The 20,537-nt window shown below is 43.7% G+C and overlaps 1 protein-coding gene across 1 annotated transcript in view; it reads left to right on the top strand.

Annotated features, from left to right (window-relative positions):
* atrn (attractin) overlaps window positions 1-20,537 on the top strand; it is a gene marked incomplete at its 5' end in the record, with an annotated part of 337,365 nt that overhangs the window by 25,464 nt on the left and 291,364 nt on the right. The window contains 4 exons of the mRNA XM_085967067.1: window positions 11,255-11,460; window positions 17,286-17,448; window positions 18,726-18,816; window positions 19,554-19,797. Coding sequence (XP_085823193.1) covers window positions 11,255-11,460; window positions 17,286-17,448; window positions 18,726-18,816; window positions 19,554-19,797 — 704 coding nt within the window. The remainder of the gene's footprint in view (window positions 1-11,254; window positions 11,461-17,285; window positions 17,449-18,725; window positions 18,817-19,553; window positions 19,798-20,537) is intronic.

Genomic DNA, 20,537 nt, shown 5'->3' with positions numbered 1-20,537 from the left:
CTGTTAAGAATGTCCTGTGCAAGCTGGGCCCGTGCCCGAGTATTTATACTCTCCCTGGACAGCGCCACCCGTAGGCCGCTCAGTATTATTTCATAAATCTTTCTTTCATGAATGACTGACTGATTCATGTCAGTTGGTCTGTGTGATGGAGAGGGTATAGGGGTCAGAAGCTCAGCTCAATGTCAAACAGGTTGTGAGCAGTCTGGTTCAACCTGAGACAGTGGTCAGTGAGGGGGATAGAATTATTGGCGAAGGAATGGAATTTGTGGTGGGGGCCCAAGACAACAATTTTGGCCTTTCCATTGTTTAATTGGAGGAAATGTCACCTCATCCGGGACTGGATGTTAGGCAAGCAGTCTGACAGCATAGGGCAGTGGAGAGGTCGAGAGAGATGTGGTGAGGTGGAGCTGGGTGTTGTCAGCATATTTGTGGAACCTGACGTTGTGTCTTCGGATGATGTTCCCGAGGGGTAGTATGTAGATGAGAAATAGGAAGGGTCCAATTGTAGATCCTTGGGGGGTGGTGGGGGCTGGAGGAGACACTTAAACTTCACTTTTCCATCTTATCATTTAGGCTGTGCTTCCTTGTAGTTCTTCCCAAAGTATGGTGCTTCACATTTCTTCTGCATTAAATTTTATCTTTCGCATGTTAACCCACTCTGCTAATTTGTCTGTTGCATAATTCATTGTAGTGTGCCGTGCCAGCCAACTTCAGTTTCGTAACTTATTTTTTTCGAAGTCCAAATCATTTGTATAAGTGGAAAACCAAAAATTGTCCCACCACAGACCCCTGGGGCACGAGCCACATCTGGCCAATCCAGAAAACCGTGGTTTATCCCTACTCCGTGCTTCCTGACTCTAGCTGCCCCTGTAAACCTGTGGCACATCCCCTATAATGCCATATGCTTTAGATTTTCATAACAAGTCTCTTGTGTAGAAAGCTGTTAACTGCTTTAAAAAATATGCATATACAGATTTCATTGCGTTCCCTTTTATCTAGGCACCGTGACTTGCTCAAATAATTAAAAGTAGAGTGTGACCCATCATTTAGAAATCCTGATTGACCATTTAAGTGTTCACTAATTTCATCTTAAACTGATGGTCCAACTAGTCTTGCCTTGCTTTTGGATGGGCTTTCGGCCTATAATTTCCTGGTTTATCCCTTTCCACTTTCTTTAACAGGGATGTTGCTACTCTCTCTTCCTTTAGCACAGTCCTCTTGTGCAAACAATTTTGGAAAATTATCTTTAGTGGCTTTGTAATCTCTTTGCCAACCTCCTTCAGTACTGTGGGATGCATACCATCTCGGCCTGGTGATTTTTAGTTTCATTACCTTTTTTATTTGTTAGTAAATGTTGGCAGACAGTTTGATATTGCTGCCATCTCTTGTATAAATGGGGTCAGAAACAGATGCTTTTGAACGTGAGCTCCAAATAGCAGCTCGGTGGCATAGTGGTTAGCACTGTTGCCTCACAGCGCCAGGGACCCGGGTTCGAATCCAGCCTCGGGTGACTGTGTGGAGTTTGCACATTCTCCCCGTGTTTGCGTGGGTTTCCTCCGGGTGCTCCGGTTTCCTCCCACAGTCCAAAGATGTGCGGGTTAGGTTGATTGGCTATGATAAATTGACCCTTAGTGTTAGGGGGATTAAATACGTGGGGTTACGGGGATAGGGTGGGATATGTGTTGGTATAGGGGTTACAGGGATAGGGTGGGATATGTGTCGGTGCAGGCTCGATGGGCCGAAATGGCCTCTATCTGCACTGTGGGGTTTCTGTGATTCTGTGTGAAATAGATTGCAGGTGGGAATCAATGTGGTGAAAGAATTATTCGCAGAAGATTGAATTTTTATTCTATTAGTGATCGATGAAATACAGCAATTACAGATGGAGTACAAATTGTTCTATATATATATATATATATATATTTTTTAAAAGCCTCAATTTTAATGTTTTTTCTTGGAGAGCATAAATATTGGCGGGGGGGCAGGTTTCAGGTGAAGGGGAGTTTAGAAAGTCAAAGAGAAAGGAGAAGGCAGTAGTGCAGGAAAGCGAAAGGGGTAATGATGACCAGAGCGACACAGGAGGAGACAGTGTACTAACATAAGCGTGCGCCAGCAAATTGTTTGAGAGTAGGTAAAAATGATATAAAGAAAAAATTAAAAGCTATTTATCTGAATGCATGCAGCATTCATAACAAGATAGATGAGTTGATGGCACAAATAGAAATAAATGGCTATGATCTGATGGCCATCACAGAAACGTGTTTGCAAGGTGACCAATGCTGGGAACTGAATATTCAGGGGTATTTGACATTTCGGAGGGATAGGCAGAAAGGAAAAGGAGGTGGGGTAGCTCTGTTAATGAAGGATGAGAAATGATATTGGCTCAAAAGAGCAAGATGTAGAATCAGTTTGGGTGGAGATAAGAAATAGTAAGGGAAATAAGTCACTGGTGGGAGTCGTCTGCAGGCCCCCTAACAGTAGTTGCACTGTAGGACAGAGTATAAATCAAGAAATAATAGGGGCTTGTAAGAGAAGTACTGCGATAATCATGGGCGATTTTAATCTTCATATAGATTGGACAAATCAAATTGGCAAGGGTAGCCTTGAGGACGAGTTCATATAATGTCTTCGGGATGGTTTCTTAGAACAATACATTGTGGAATCAACCAGGGAGAAGGCTATTTTAGATCTGGTAATGTGTAATGAGACTGGATTAATTAATCTCACAGTGAAGGATCCTCTAGGGAAGAGTGATCATAGCATGATAGAATTTCAAATTCAGTTTGAGGGTGAGAAACTTGAGTCTGAAACCAGTGTCCTAAGCTTAAATAAAGGCAATTCTAAAGGTATGAAGACAGAGTTGGCTAAAGTAGACTGGGAAAATAGATAAAAGGGTGAGACAATAGATAAGCAGTGGCAGACATTTAAGGAGATACTTCATAACTCTCAGCAAAGGTTTATTCCAGTGAGAAAGAAAGACTACTAGAAGGATGAAGCAACCATGGCTAACCAAGGAAGTTAAGGATGGTATCAAATTGAAAGACAAGGCATACACTGTTGCGAAGATTAGTGGTAGGCCAGCAGATTGGGAAATTTTTTAGAAACCAGCAAAGGATGTCTTTAAAAAAAAAAAAGAGAAGATAGATTAGGAAAGTAAACTAACAAAAAATATAAAAACAGACAGTAAGAGCTTCTACAGGTAGAAAAAAGGGAACAGAGTAGCTAAAGTAAACGTTGGTCTCTTAGAGGATGGGACTGGGGAATTAATAATAGGAAACGGAGAAATGGCAGACATTTTGAACAAATATTTTGTATCGGTCTTCACAGTAGAAGACACTACAAGCATCCCAATAATGATTGATAATCAAGAGGCTTTTGGGAGGGAGGAACTTAAAAGAATGACTATCACTAGAGGAAAAAGTTCTAGGCAAACTAATGGGACTAAAGGCTGACCAGTCCCCTGGACCTGACAGCCTACATCCTAGGGTCTTATAAGAAGTGGATGCGTTCGTTGTAATCTACCAAAATTCCCTGGATTCTGGAGAGGTCCCAGCGGATTGGAAAACCGCAAATGTAACGCCGCCCCTATTCAAGAAAGGAGGGAGGCAAAAGGCAGGAGACTATAGGCCAGTTAGCCAAACATCTGTCATTGGGAAAATGCTGGAATTCATTATTAAGGAAGTAATGGCAGGACATTTAGAAAATCATAATACAACCTAGCAGAGTCAACATGGTTTTATGAAAGGGAAATTGTGTTTGACAAATTTACTAGAGTTCTTTGAGGCTGTAATGAGCAGGGTGGATAAAGGGGAACCAGTAGATGTAGTGTATTTGGATTTCCAGAAGGCATTCGATAAGGTGCCACATAAAGGGTTACTGCACAAGTAAGAGCTCACGGGGTTGGGGATAATATATTAGCATGGATAGAGGAATGGCTAGCTAACATAAAACAGAGTCGGGATAAATGGGTAATTTTCCAGTTGGCAAACTATAACTAGTGCCACAGGGATCAGTGCTGGGGCCTCAACTATTTACAATCTATATTAATGACTTGGATGAAGGGCTGTGTGTCCTGTCGCCAAATCTGCTGATGATACAAAGATAGGTGGGAAAGCAAGTTGTGAGACGGACAGAGAGTCTGCAAAGGGATATAGATAGGTTAAGTGAGTGGGCAAAAATTTGGCAGATGGAGTATAATGTGGGAAAATGTGAGGTTCTCCACTTTAACTTTAACTCCTCTCTAACTTTTACCGCTGCACAATAGAGAGCATCCTGACAAACTGTATCACAGTATGGTATGGCAGCTGTAGCTACTATGACCGGAAAGCCCTGCAGCGGGTAGTCAAAACTGCCCAACGCATTACCGGCTACCGACCATAGAGCACATATACCAGAAACACTGTTTACGGAGGTCACGGACCATCATCAAAGACCCTACCCACCCCAGCCACAGTCTGTTCGCCCTCCTGCCATCTGGGAGACGCTACAGATGCATTCGCACCCGTATGACCAGATTTAGGAACAGCTTCTTTCCCAGGGCTGTCATCCTACTGAACTCCACAAATAAACTCTAAAGCCTGCACATCTGCCAATGCACTTTATTTGGTTATGTTAATGTATTACAAGCCAAATGAATGTTGAATGCTTAAATGTCTTAATCTAAATGTACACTCTCGGGAGCCGCAAGCCTACATTTCGTTGTACTGCACTTGTGCACTAACAATGACAATGAAGTTGATTATTATTTATTATTATTATTATTATTTGGTAGGAAAAGTAAAAAAGCAAATTATTATTTAAATGGAGAGAGACTACATAATGCTGCGGTACAGAGGGATCTGGGGGTCCTCGTACATGAAGCACAAAGTTAGCATGCAGGTACAGCAAGTAATTAGAAAGGCAAATGGAATGTTGGCCTTTATTGCAAGGGGGATGGAGTATAAAAGTAGGGAAGTCTTGCTACAACTGTACAGGGTGCTGGTGAGACCATACCTGGAGGACTGTGTGCAGTTTTGGTCTCCTTATTTAAGGAGGGATATACTTGCATTGGAGGCAGTTCAGAGAAGATTCACGAAGTTAATTCCAGAGATGAAGGGGCAGCCTCGAGGGGCCAAATGGCCTACTGCTCCTATTTCTTATTTTCTTAAAACTTGAACTGTTTGAGCACTTGGTTAAAAAAAAAAGTAACAAATTATGTATGCCCTTTTTTAAACAAAAAATCTGGGTTAAAATTTTGTATTGGATTGGATTTGATTCCTGAGCTTTTCATCCAGATAAAATGCATAGATGTGGCTTGCTCAAACTGGAGAAGTACATGTAAATAAATGTGGAATAGTGATGCCTGCATGCTGTTTGTTCAAAGCTAAATTTAGTTTACTGCAGCTTAAGATTGCTTTATCCCAGTATAAACTGTCTGCTTGCTGCATATATCCCCAGTGATACGGGAGAACTGTACCGTGACTTGTATTTAATTTGGTTCTATTATGAGTGTGTTTTCAATCTTATTAAAATGAAGTCATTTTTAATGATTAGGGACGTCTGGCATTCATTTGGACATTGGTATTGAGGCGAGAAAGTGCACTAGGCAGTAATATCTGGTTTTATTCATAGATTTATTTTTCATAAAGAGGGAAAGGCATACAGCTGAATTTAGTTCAATACCCTGGCTAAACCCAAAGAAGTACCAACACTTTATCAGAGCTTTTGTTCATAGGAACGTTACAGTAGTCGCACCAGCACATGTGGCTTTTCTCCCCTCCCCACCCTTTCTGCGGCTGAGACTCTGGCAACACACTTCAGATACCCAGTGACGGTGGTTCATTCTATTGCACGAGGGAATTGTTTCTTTCATCTGTGGTTAAAATTGTTCAATCGTGTTCTTTCTCATTGGTTCTAGCTCACCAATACAGCTTGTATTCATACCAAAGAAAGACTTGCATTTATATAGCGCCTTCCGCAACCTCGGGACGTCCCAAAGCGCATTACAGCCAATGAAGTACTTTTTGAAGTGTAGTCACTGTTGTAATGTAGGAAATGCCGCAGCCAATTTGCACACAGCAAGCTCCCCACAAACAGCAATGTGATAATGACCAGCTAATCTGTTTTTTTTTGGTGGTGTTGATTTGAGGGATAAATATTGGCCAGGACTGTGGGGATAACTCCCCTGCTCCTCTTCGAAATAGTGCCATGGGATCTTTTACGTCCACCTGAGAGCGCAGATGGGGTCCTCGGTTTAATGTCTCATTCGAAAGACGGCACCTCTGACACTCACTCAGTACTGCACTGTAGTGTCAGCCTAGATTTTGTGCTCAAGTCTCTGGAGTGGGATTTAAACCCACAACCTTCTGACTGAAGAGGCGAGAGTGCTACCCACTGAGCCTCAGCTAACATAGTAAACACCAAAGATACTTAATGAGGCAGGAAAGAAAATGTGATACTGAACATTAGTAATAGAATTAGGGGAGGTGCCCAATATATATATATATACTCGCAGTTCTTCACTTCCCATATCTTCCTCATCCGACCGCTGACCTCGATTGGCTCCTTGGGCAGGATGTGGAGGGTAAACCCAGATTATCAACCTTTATTCTTAAAAGACAAAGTTAGAAAATTGTAATCACTGCTAGTAAATGACTCGATCAGTGCATTACATGAAAGTATTGTGCTTTGAAGTTCCTTTTTAATGAGGGCAGTTGGTGAAATTCCAAAATGTTTCTTTGCGTGGGGTGGATGAGAGGGTGAATGGTGTCGATAATAACACTTCTCATTTAAGACCTTCAGCTTTAGCCATTGGCAGTTTATGTGTAACCCATTGGTGGTTAATGTGCAACTCATCATACCACTTCCATATCGCTAATGTTAATGCAGCTCAACATGACCGCCCAGAGACTTTAAATGACCAGCGTACCTTTCATTGCTTGCAGATAAAATTGTCAATGAAAACTAAGACATTAATGTGAGGCTTGCAATTGTATAACGCCTGTTGTGTGTCTGATGAAATTGCCTCAGCTCGTCGGGTAGAATGATTTACTTTGTAGTGAGATGTCTGTTATTTAGGCAAGTGTGATGGCCAATTTCTGCACAGCAATATGAAGAATAACCAGTTAAACAGTTTCTGATGGTGATGGTTGAGTGAATAATGTTGCCCAGGACACGAGGAGAGTTCACTGCTCTTCAGGTAGTACATTATTAGATTGTTTAAAAGCCACTGGAATAGACAGACCGGTCTTTAGCTTAATGTCTCTCCAGCAGAAAGATATCTCCAACAATACAGCGCTCCCTCTGCATTGCATTGGAGGGTTATTGTATAGAATGTGCTCAAGTCCTACAGTCACTCAGATGAGAGTACTGTCATCTGAGCTTAGTTGAGGAAGTCCCCAAGTGAGCAGTAAGTGGGGCAATTGCTGCCTTGTCCTTGGGGTTGGTAAGGTTTCCATCTAGTTGTTTTTTACTTTGTCCTCCCTGCTTCCTTTTCGGTTTGTCCCTCCTATTGTCGGTCCCTCATTTTTCTTTCCTCTTCATTAGTCTTTTCTGTGTTGGTCCTCTTCATCCTCTTTTTGTTCTGCCCAGAATAACTTATTTATTTTTTCTCTTCACCTTGTACTGAGCCCCAAATCCTGAGGACCTGCCAAGCTAAGCTCAGATAGAAACTTGGGAGCTGCTGGTGGAAACCACCCGAGAATGGGACTTTGGGATTGGTGCTCCCGGCCAGTGCCGGAGCATGATATGGAGGAGACTCTAGATTTTGGAGTGAAGTTGGGTCCGTTCAACCCAGAATCGAGCTTGCACAGGGGAGGCTATACCCAGGCTGTCGCGGTGTCTTGGCTGTGTGGGGTGGGAGGGGTGGGGTGGGGGGAATTGGAATTGCCATGATGAAGGCTTTTTGAAATAATTTGCAAGTTATATAAATGGAGCATGACCCTGCACTGTCGAGCCAGAAAGAAGACGACTCCAAAGAACATGTTTTTTTTTCCAAGTTTCAATTTTTCACCATAGCCCATGTACTTGACCATGCTTTTCAAACTGCTGCATGACGTAATAAAACTCATTACGCACTTGGTTTGAGTATAAAGCAAGGCTTTAGTCAACTTGTTTCAGAACATGGAGGTCTAGTTGTACTTCACTAGTTCCTGTCTTACAAAATATCCTGGGCAAGCTGGCCCATGCCCAAGTATTTATACTCCTTGGACGGCGCCACCAGCTGGCCGTCCAGTGTTATTTCATGAGTCGTTTCTTTATAATGAGATTTATAACATTTCACATACAATATTAAGGTATGTGAACATTAGATTTACCATCATCTTCCACAGTGTCAAAACATTAACATTGCAGCTGGGATTGTTGATTCGCAGCTGGCAGTATAATTAAGGTGCTGCTGGTTGTAAATCATTACTTTAGCTGCCAATCTGAGATAGAGGATCAGCCATGATCAAATTGAATGGCGGAGCAGGCTCGAATGGCCTACTCCTGCTCCTATGTTTCTATGTTTCAATCTGAGATAAAGACAACTGAGGTTAAGGTTATATTCCCAGTATTCTGCTTTGAATGGAGAAGTGAAACATTCTAGTGACGTAGCACTTCTTTTGGACACTTGCCCAATCCTGATGGTGCAAATGGTATTTTGGGGGCAGTGAAGCTGTAAGTTAGCCTTTTTAAAATGGTGCTTCATATTTCACGTTCATCTCTTGTAACTTTTAAGTTTTGGAGTTAAAGAAGCGTCCATCAGAAATTGCCATGTTTGCCTACTGTCAGTATTTTGAAAATGAAATTTGATTAATTTGAAGGTGTACCTTTTTTTTTTAAACCAAACATTAATCTGCAGGTGACTGATACGAAATGCGATCCTTTTTGTTCCAGAGAGAACCAGATACTTCTCTTTAGTCCACTTGCTTCATTGTTAAAGCAAACACACTGAAATCTGGAGCACTCAGCTGGTGGCAATACAATGTGGGGGAGAAAATGCTTGAAGGAGATTTTCTGCTCTGTTGAAACTGGTTTATGCGATGGGAAATGAGACAGAATTTTAATGGCGTTTAAACAGGTTTATGTGCATTCAGAGGCATTTGCACTGCTATTTATGAAGGGGAAATTCCAAGTCCCAAATGCATGTTTAGTATGCAGCAAAGCTTTCTGAGGTCTGGTTCTAGAAACAGTCCATTGCTTTCCTACCCACACATGAAAAAACAGATAGGATTCCTGTGCACTGCCTGCTTCCTATTGCTTCTGTACAGGGAGCAGGATCTCGTGCGTGACTGTTCCTACTTTTACCTTGCAATCAGTTCCTGGGCTGTACTGTTGCGCAGTATGTAAAAAGCACGGACGGGGGTCTTAATATCTATGTTGCTGAAACTGGCCCCTTAGCCTGATGACTCATTAGTAGGCCCAGATTTTGAAATGTCTGCGATGCCTTTGGTCTCTGAATGCTGGGATGTTTATATTGTGGGCTGTAGCTGACTGATGGAGATCTGCTGTCCTCCTGCAGTAGCACTTAAAAAATGGTTTCATGTCTTGTCATTTTATGTCCGATGACTTGATAATATCTCATTGAAACTTATAAAATTGTAACAGGACTAGACAGACTAGATGCAGGAAGGATGTTCCTGATGGCGGGGAGTCCAGAACCAGGGGTCACAGTCTAAGGATAAGGGGTAAGCCGTAAGCCATTGAGGACTGAGATGAGGAATTTCTTCCCCCAGAGAGTGGTGAACCTGTAGCATTCTCTACCACAGAAGACAGTTGAGGCCAACTTATTAAATATATTCAAAAAGGAGTTAGATATATTTCTTAAGGCTAAAGGGATCAAGGGATATGGGGAGAAAGCAGGGACAGGATACTGAGTTTGGATGATCAGCCATGATCTCATTGAATGGCGGAGCAGGCTCAAGGGGCTGAATGGCCTACTCCTGCTCCTATCTTCTATGTTTCTAATGGCCCTGGAGCTGGGAGGCTGGTGCCGTTTTCTATGCTGTAATTGCACAAGATGCAGAACCTGAGATTTCTATATATTTTCTCTCCTCGTGGAGGTGATGACGTTCTCGAGTTTACATTCTGCAAGGTGGTAGCAGCGCTTGTATATCTTTTACAAGCATCATTATTCATGAATGAGGGAGTTGGGACAGTGAATGTTGGCCAGCTCCTCGACAGATATTGATGTATTGGTCTTTACTCTAAGCCTGATCTGGACCTCGGGCAGTATCCACATGGGTTGTATGGATGTGTGCACACTCGTATAAGCAGGGGTCTTGGAGCCTCAGACATTTACAGCATTAAAGAAGGCCATTTAGCCCATTGCTTTAGTACCAGCTGTTTGCTAGAGCAAGTTAAAATTAATCTCTCTCCCCTGCTGTCCTTCTGTACCCGTGTATCTTCCTCTGCTTCAAATGTTTACCTGGTCTTTAAAAGATGCAGCAGTCTCTCTCTAAAGAGATTCCTCTGAAAACTCTCGCCTTGTTCTGCATCTCAAAATTGTCACTTGAAGATTAGCCATGATGTTAATTGATTAGCGAAGCAGGCTCTTGGGGCTGAATTCCTGTGCCTTATGTTCCTCCTTTTAACTTAATGCCTTTTCATTGACTTCCCAATCAAAACAACTGGTCTTTGCTTATTCACTATCAAAACCCTTCATAATTTTAGAAACCTCTGTTAAACTTCCTCTTAGTCTTTGCTGAAGTCCGATTATCTTAACTGTTTCTTGAAAACGATAGTTTCTCACTGGTATCATCCTCGTGAATCTATGATGTGTGCTTTCTACAGCTTTCATGTCTTTTCTATAATATGGCACCCAACACTACACACGAGAGTCTGTTACTGTCCTTTCTGGTTTGTGCCAAACCCCCGACTTTTGTGTTGTGAGCAAATTTTGATTCTCGTGCTTTGGAGAATCATTGGGAGCAAAAACTTCCTGATTGCTACTCCCCATCCTGCATCACCCACTTTGCCTGGAGACATTTGTAGAACTTTTAGCACCTCTACTGCTGTTTCAGCTATGATCAGCTAACTCGGCAGAAACGCATTGCTGGGGAGGTAATACCTGTTGTCTTCCTGCTCTATATGGTGCAGTACCTTCTCAAATGGGCAAATGGCCGTTGTACCTGCAGGGGAGCTTGTTTTCTGGAAAGAAGACTCGGACCATGTCGATATTTCAGGGTGATTAATAATAGAGAACTGAACGGCTTCAGTGCTGATGCGTTATCTTGTGTTTTTCAGTTATGGCTTATCTGTTCAATTTTTTTTTTCTTACCTTGCTTTCAAACAGCATCAATTCCTGCCCAAACAACTGCTCCGGCCACGGAGAATGCCAGGAAGGTACGGACAACAGCACTGTATACTGTGTATGCAGTGAATACTGGAAAGGAGAATCATGTGATATCCCTTACTGCAGAGACAATTGTGGGTATCCAGATCGTGGCAAGTGTGACCTGAACGATACCAAAGCGTGTGTGTGCAGTGATGGCTGGCAAGGTGAGAAAGCAAGACTTGCATTTATGTAGCACCTTTTATGACCTCAGGACATCCCAAAGCGCTTTACAGCCAATGAATCATCGAATGGTTACAGCACGGAAGGAGGCCATTCGACCTGTCGAGCCCATGCCGGCTCCCTGCGAGAGCACTTCAGCTAGTCCTACTCCCCCGCCCTCTCCCCTTAGCCCTGCAAAAAAAAATTCTTTGAGGTACTTAGCCAGCTCTCTTTGGAAAGATAAAATTGAGTCTCTCCACCACCCTTTCAGGCAGTGCATTCCAGATCCAAACCATTCGCTGCCTAAAAAAAGGTTTTTTTTATGTCGCCCTTGGTTCTTTTGCCAATCACCTTAAATCTGTGTTCTCTGGTTCTCGACCCCTCTGCTAGTGGGAACAGTGTCTCTCTATCGACTCTACCCTGACCCTTCATGATTTTGAACACCTCTATCAAATCTCCCCTCAACCTTCTCTGCTCTAAGGAGAACAACCCCAGCTTCTCCAGTCTATCCACGTAACTGAAGTCCCTCATCCTTGGAATCATTCTTGTAAATCTTTTCTGCACCCTCTCTAAGGTCTTCACGTCCTTCCTAAAGTGCAGTGCCCAGAATTGGACACACTACTCCAGTTGAGGCCGAACAAGTTCATCTTAATTTTCATGCTTTTGTACTCTACCTCTATTTATAAAGCCCAGGATCCTGTCAGCTATTTCAACTGCTTTCTCAACCTGCCCTATCACCTTTCAACGATATGTACCCCATGTCTCTCTGTTCATGCACCCCTTTAGTTTATATTTCCTCTTCTCATTCTTTCTATCAAAATGTATCACTTCGCATTTTTCTGCGTTAAATTTCATCTGCCACATGTCGGCCCATTTCGCCAGCCTGTCTGTGTCCTCTTGAAGTCATATCACTACCTTCTAGTGGGAATGTACCTCGACTGTACCAGAATTATTTCCTCTTTAAATGCAGCCCATTGTTCCACTACAGTTTTGCCTGCTAATCTTCGATTCCAATTTACCTGGGCCAGATCTGTTCTCAGCCCACTGAAATTGGCCTTCCCCCAATTAAGTATTTTTACTCTAGATTGCTCCCTATCCTTTTCCATCGCTAATCTAAACTTTATGATACTGTGGTCACTGTTCCCTAAATGTTCACCTACTGACACTTGCTCCACTTGACCCACCTCATTCCCCAGAACCAGATCCAGCAATGTCTCCTTCCTCGTTGGGCTGGAAACATACTGATCAAGAAAGTTCTCCTGAACACACTTCAGAAATTTTTCCCCCTCTCTGCCATTTACACTATTACTATCCCAGTCTATATTAGGATAGTTGAAGTCCCCAATTATTACTACTCTATAGTTCTTGTATCTCTGTATTTTCTCTGCAAGCTTGTTCCTCTATATTTTTCCCACTAGTTGGTGGCCTATAGAATACACCTAGTAGTGTAATGGCACCTCTATTATGAACTCTAGCCATATAGATTCTGCCCTTGACCCCTCCAGGACATCATCTCTCTCCAGCAATGTAGCATTCTCCTTAATACTGCCACACCACCTCCTATCTTTCCTGAACACCCTTTATCCAGGAACATTTCAAACCCTATCCAGGAATATTTCAAACCCAATCCAGCCCTTTTTTGACCCAGGACTCCGTCCTTGCCACGACATTATATTCCCATGTGGCTATTCGCGCCTGCAGCTCACCAACCTAATTTACTCTGCTTCATGCGTTCACTTACTTACACTGTAAACCTATCTTAGATCATCTTGTGTTTTCTCTTAGTCTGACCCCACCTAATACCTTACTATTAATTTAGTGCTTTGCGTCTCTCTCGATCCTTTGTACCCATTGTTTCTCCTTTTTAATGCTACATCCTGTTGCCCATCCCCCGTCAACTTAGTTTAATCCCTCCCCAACAGCACGAGCAAACCTCCCCATGAGAATATTGGCACCAGCTCTGTTGAGGTGCAAACCGTCCGGCCTGTACCGGTCCCACCTCCTCCAGAACTGGCCCCAATGCCCCAGGAATCTGAAGCCCTCCCTCCGGCACCATCTCTCCAGCCATGCATTCACCTGCTCTATCCTCCTATTTCTGTACTCTCACACATGTGGCACCGGGAGTAATCCAGAGATTACTACTTTTGAGGTCCTGCTTTTTAATCTCTTACCTAGCTCCCAAAAGTCTGCCTGCAGGACCTCGCCCCTCTTTCTACCTATGTCGTTGGTACCGATATGGACCATGACCTCTGGCCGTTTACCGCCCACCCCCCCACCTCAATGTTCTGCAGCTGCTCTGTGTCCTCCTTAACCCTGGCACCAGGTAGGCAACATACCATCCTGGAGTCAAATCTGCGGCCGCAGAAATGACTGATCCCATAACTATCAAATCCCCGACCACTGTTGCTTTTCCTCTCTTCCTCCTTTCCCCCCCCCCCCACAACCCCTTGTCCAGCTGAGCCACCTGTGGTGCCGTGGACTTGGCTCTGGCTGTACTCCCCAGAGGAACCATTGCCCTCACCAGTACTCAGAACAGAATACTGGTTGGAGAGCAAGATGCACTCGGGACTCGTGCACTACCTGCCTGATCCTCCCTTTCTGACTGGCAGTCACCCATTCCCTCTTTGCCTGCGCACTCCTTAGCTGCAATGTGACCACCTCCTGAAACGTGCTATCCACGTAGCTCTCAGCCTCGCGGATGCACCGCAGTGACACCAGCTGCTGTTCAAACTCCAAAACCCAGAGCTCGAGCTCCCCCAGCTGACGACACCTCCGCGCGTGGTTGTCCAGGACGCGGGAAGCATCTTGGAGTTCCCACATGGCACAGGATGTGCATTCCACTGGACCGAGCTGCCCTGCCATGCCTTTATTTATTCGACTATTAACTAACTTTTGAAGTGTAGTAATTGTTATAATGTAGGTAACGTGGCAGCCAATTTGCACAGCAAGCTCCCACAAACAGCAGTGTGATAATGACCAGACATGTTTTGTGACGTTTTATTGAGAAATATTGGCCAGGACACCGGGGATAACTCCTCTGCTCTTGTTCGAAATCGTACCATGGGATCTTTTGCGTCCACCTGAGGAAGCAGACGAGGCCTCATCCAAAAGTCGGCATCTCCGACAGAGCAGCGCTCGCTCAGCACTGCACTGGAGTCTCAGCCTAGATTTTAGTGCTGAAGTCTTTGGTGTGGGACTTGAACCCACAACCTTCTGACAGAGGCGAGGGTGCTGCCCACTGAGCCACGGCTGACTGAGTCTCTTCATAGATGCTTGTGCAAGGGAAGGCAACAAATTTACTTGATCCGTTTGTTGCCCCCCCCCTTTTATTTACGGTGCTTATTGTAATTTTTGTGTAGGTGTTGGTGTACCAAGGAGATTCTATCATGTGTTATTGTTAATGAAGCTTGAATGTTTGCCAATGCTTGTGATTTATTTCTCAAACACTGATGAGGTGGCTAACTCACTGATCTGACAGGTTTGATGACTGTTTGGCTTTGAAATGTGTGTGCATCTTTAATTGGTGATCGCTGTTCAAGGAAGGAGTGAGAGAGAAAACAGGAACTGTCGGCCAGTTAGCCTGACGTCATTTGTAGGAAAATGCTAGAATCTATTTGGGCCGTGGTAACTGGGCAGGGTCAACACCGATGTATGGAGGGGAAATCAAGTTTGACAAATGTGTTGAGAGTTTTTTGAGGTTGTAACTGGCAGGGTACACATGGGTGAAACCAGTGGATTTGGATTTTCAAACAACATTTGATAAGGTGCCACACACGAGGATATTATGCAAAATTAGGGCTCTTGGGATTGGGGGTAACATATTAGCATGGATTGAGGATTGCTTAAAGGACAGCCAACAGAGTAGGGATAAACGGGTTGGCAGCTTGTGACTGGTGGGGTACGGCAAGGACCGTTGCTTGGGCCTTGGCTATTCACAATCTATATCAATGACTTAGACGAAGAGATCGAGTGCAATGTATCCAAGTTTGGTGACGATACAAAGCTAGGTGGGAAAGTAAGCTGAGAGAAGGACACAAAAAGGCTGCAAAGGGATATAGACCTGTTAAGTGAGTGGGCAGTAAGTTGGCAAATGGAATATAATGTGGAGAAGTGTCAAGTTATCCAATTTGATAAGAAAAATAGAGAAGCAGAATCTTTTTTAAATGAGAGACTGGGAAATGTTGGTACTCAGAGGGACCTGGGAGTCTTTGTACACGAATCACAGTAAGTTAACGTGCGGGTACAGCAAGTAAAGAAAATTAAATGGTATGTTCGCCTTTTTTATATAATGGGATTGGAGTACAATGGTAAAGAAGTCTTACTGCAATTACATGGGCCTTGGTGAGACCACACCTGGAGTATTGTGTACAGTTTTGGTCTCCTTACCTAAGGAAGGGTTGTGAGGAGGATGCAAAGAGGCTTCAAGGCGATTTAGACAAGTTGAGTGAGTGGGCAAATACATGGCAGATGCAGTATAACGTGGATAAATGTGAAGTTATCCACTTCGGTAGGAAAAACAGAAAGGTAGAGTATTATTTAAATGGTGCTAGATTGGGAAATGCTGATGTACAAAGGGACCTGAGTGTCCTTGTACACCAGTCATTGAAAGCAAACATGCAGGTGCAGCAAGCAGTTAGGAAGGCAAATGGTATGTTGGCCTTCATTGCAAGAGGATTTGAGTACAGGAGCAAGGATGTCTTACGACAGTTATACAGGGCCTTGGTGAGACCACCCCTGGAGTACTGTGTGCAGTGTTGGTCTCCTTACCTAAGAAAGGATATACTTGCCATTGAGGGAGTGCAGCGAAGGTTCACCAGACTGATTCCTGGGATGGCAGGACTGTCGTGTGAGAGATTGGGTCGACTAGGCCTGTATTCACTAGAGTTTAGAAGAATGAGAGGGGATTTCATTGAAACATATAAAATTCTGACAGGGCTAGACAGACTGGATGCTGAGAGGATGTTTCCCCTGGCTTGGGGGGTCTAGAACGAGAGGTCACAGTCTCAGGATACGGGGTAGGACATTTAGGACCGAGATGAGAAATTTCTTCACTCAGGGTGGTAAACCTGTGGAATTCTCGACCACAGAAGGCTGTGGGGGCCAAGTCACTGAATATATTTAAGAAGGAGATAGATAGCTTTCTCGATGCAAAAGGCATCAAGGGGTATGGGGAGAGAGCGGGAATATGGTATTGAGATAGAGGATCAGCCATGATCATATTGAATGACGGAGCAGGCTCAAAGGGCCGCATGGCCTACTCTTTTTCTATGTTTCTATGAAGGATATACTTGCCACAGAGGAAGTGCAACTAAGGTTCACCAGACTGATTCTTGGGATGGGGGGATTGTCCTATGAGGAGAGATTGAGTCGACTAGGCCTATATTCTCTAGAGTTTAAAAGAATGAGAGGCGATCTCATTGAAACGTATAAAATTCTTAAGGGGCTTGTCAGGGGAAATGCTGGGAGGATGTTTCTCCTGGCTGTGAAGTCTAGAACTTGGGGCCACAGTCTCAGAACAAGGGTTGGCCATTTAGGACTGAGATGAGAAATTTCTTCACTCAGAGGGTGGCGAATCTTTGGAATTCTCTACCCCAGAGGGCTGTGGATGCTCAGTCGTTGAGTATACTCAAGACAGAGATCGATAGATTTTTGGATACTAAGGGAATCCAGGGATATGGGGATAGTGCGGGAAAGTGGAGTTGAGGTAGTAGATCAGCCATGATATTGAATGGTGTACTCTTGCTCCTATTTCTTATGTTGTTACATTAATGCATTCTGCAAAGGTATGTTTATAATGATTACCTTTTTTTATATAAAAAAAACCCTACAGGTCCTGACTGCTCATTTCCAGCTAATCAGCCCTTTTGGGATTCGCAAGAGTATGGGGTACCTATGCTCGCCCGGGCTTCCCACAAGGCTGTCGTCAGCGACAATGTCATGTGGGTTATTGGAGGCTACGTGTTCAATTACTCAGAGTACCAGATGGTTGCAGCGTAAGTAGAGCAAATCCATGCTGAGCTGAAATGAATCACCACACTGTTGTGGGGTTAACCTTGTTGTGAGTACACTGCCGCTTTTGTTCAGTCTGTCATTGTTTTCACGCCAGTATACCCTTCCCCTGTCCTGTTCTAAACATTGCAGAGTGTGTGTGTGTGTGTAAGTTTTTAAGCACCACCGCCTTTCCCCTCAACAAGAGGTTTGCATGAGTTTGGGTAGTGGCATCTCATGTGGTTCCAAAGTTGTTTATGCAGCACACGTCTGCAGAAGCAATGTCTCTGAGATGTCATTCTTGAGATAGCATTGTTTATTTATAAAATAGCAACAGATCTAATTAGAATTTTCTTTTATCAGTAATGCTGTACCTTGCTGAATCAGCAGTTGTAAGTTTAGTTGACTGTTTAATCCAATGCTATGTATCCTTGAACTGGATCTTGCCATCAAGGGTACATGTAACTTATTTGCCTTAAATACGCCAACGCCTATTTAGTTCATCTGAGCTCTATCTACAAGATAAAGTTAAGTACTGTAATTGCTTCTTTCCTGCAAACTTTGGCAGGCTCTGATGCATGCAAATTCTGTGAGCAGATGCCCCCTGCTGGATCTGCAGTGCCTCCGCATTTACTAATTGTGGAATTATAATAGTGTCATGGACAGGGTCTCACTCTCGCTTTGACATCTGTCAATGCTCCTTCATCGCTCAGTGTCTTGCAATTCCCTACCCATCACGAGGAATGGGCAAAACAAAAGTGGCTTTACCAGCACCATCTATTCCCAAGAACACAAAATAAAAAAAATCTAGTGTCTTACAACTACAGAGGCCCTGACCCGATTTACACACTAATGTGCAAAATGGAAGGTCTGTGCAAAAGACAGGACAAAAATTCCCCTGAGGTCTTGCAATGTACCTCATGAACTAACAAAAGATCATCGAACTGAAACGTTAACTCTGTTTCGCTCTCCACAGAATGCTGCCTGACCACCTGAGTATTTCCAGCATTTTCAGTTTGTTTTGCTTCATTTTGTCTTTCCAGAGCCGTGCAGAATTATAATGTATGACGGTTAAGATTTGATGAAGGGTGAAGCTGCAGTTTGCATTACAAAGATGGCAGTAACTTGCAATTATAGACCTTTTCTCCCCTTCTGTATCTGTCCCAGATTTAAAAAAGAAATTTTTGTACTTAATTGTGAACTGCATTGAAAAATCCAGCAGACCTGTTAGCAATAGGAACAGCTGTCAAAATATTTTGTTCCTGTATTTTTTTGCCCACAGATATGATCTGAGAGATCTGAAATGGTTTCCATTGAAGAAATCTGCGGACCTAGTGGTTGGGAGATATGGGCATTCCGTGGCTTTGTACAAGGTTAATATTACTGAGTTCCCAGCAGTGCTGCCTAACAGCAAGGAGGCTTTTTGCAGCGTTTGCAAAGTTGTGTTTTTTCTTTTAGCCGTGCAGTTTGCTTCTGGCAGTGCTCCTGGTGTTGCCTGCCGCTCTGCCTGCATGCGGGGCGCGCGCTGACCCTCCTCCTCCTCCCCTCCGCCTGCGTGTGGGGTGTGCGCTGACCCTCCTCCTCCTCCTCCTCCCCTCGGCCTGCGTGTGGGGTGTGCGCTGACCCTCCTCCGCCTGTCTGCGCATTACATGTCTGCATAATGCATGGGCCATTCTGCGCCAGTATGATCCTACAAATAAAAACCAGTGAACTTGAAAATGAGGACTTAACCGTGACGGTTTGAACTAAAGCACTTGCTCGGTGGTGGGGCTTCTGTGGGACTCGCCCACCTCTAACCCAGGACAGTTTACCTGGCCCTCCTGTACTCCTAACGAGCAGCACAGAAAAAATTGTTTGACTTGTCATTTTTGTAGTTGCTTTTGGCTATCTTTTGTGCAGAATGCAATTAAAATCATGCTTAGATTTGATGAAGCTTAGAAGCTTTCCATTTCTTTTTGTTAGCTGAACTTCACAATGGTTGGGTGAAACTGGTTTAACTGTGTGTTCTATTCATGTTAAATTTACCTAAACCTTACATGAATGTGGATGTTTTACCTTTATTTGCATAAATGCAGCCGATGCTGATCTTGATTTTTTTTTCAATTTTTAGGACAACATTTATATGTATGGAGGTAAAATCGATTCGACAGGCAATGTCACGAACCAGCTATGGGTGTTTCACATTCAGGATCAATCATGGGTGCAGCTGTCTCCAAAAGCAAAGCAACAATACGCAGTCGTGGGCCATTCCGCACATATTGTACAGTTGAAGGACGGCAGTGTTTTGATGTTGGTCATCTTTGGGTACTGTCCGCTTTATGGCTACATCAGCAAAATACAAGGATACAATCTCGGTGAGTGCTGACAAGATGAGAAAAGCGTAGGAATAGGAGGGAGGCCATTTAGCCTCCGGAGCCTATTGCACCGTTCAGTGAGATCGGGGCTGATCTGTGACCTAACTCCGTACACCCGCCTTTGGCCCACATCCCTGAACATCTTTGGTTAACAAAAGTCTATCAATCTCCGATTTAAAATTAACAGTTGACCTAGCATCAACTGCGAGCAAGCTAAGCTTCCATTCCCATTTAAGCAGGTAAAAAGAGGCAGCTAAGTTGCTTCAACTGCAGTCTTTACAACCATTTCGTGCAGTGTGTTTTTTAAACGTGGTTCTTTCCATTGTTGATGGCACCATCTGCTGGCTGAATATTAGTTCTGCACGCACACAATCGTCCTGTTGGGCTAAGAAAATTTGTAGAATAGGTGTGTGAGGAACTAGTTAGATTCATGAATGTCAACTACTGTACCTGGGTTTTACCGACCCGCAGTGGTTTGGTAACTGCTCGCCTGCATTTGCGGAAGGCATTGTGAAGATTGCCAGAATGAAATGGGATGAGGAAGACAGAGTTATGGGCGCCTCTCTGTCTGGCAATCACAAAAGAATTTTTGAACAATTTAACAATCCGAATTAGCAACAGAGAGCGCCAATATAGACCTGTGTTTCTGTGCAAGAAATGAGGGAAAATCTCCACCATTGTTGCTAACGGTCATTCCCCTGTACAAGTGTTGGAATGTCAGTTGTACCTGCCATTTAGAT

Source organism: Somniosus microcephalus, chromosome 2 (genome assembly GCF_052327205.1).
Source record: "Somniosus microcephalus isolate GS21.2 chromosome 2, FLI_Smic_1.0, whole genome shotgun sequence".
In the NCBI taxonomy this organism is placed as follows: Eukaryota; Metazoa; Chordata; class Chondrichthyes; order Squaliformes; family Somniosidae; genus Somniosus; species Somniosus microcephalus.
Note: the sequence above shows the minus strand (reverse complement) of the source record. Positions and strands in the feature narration are given on the sequence as shown.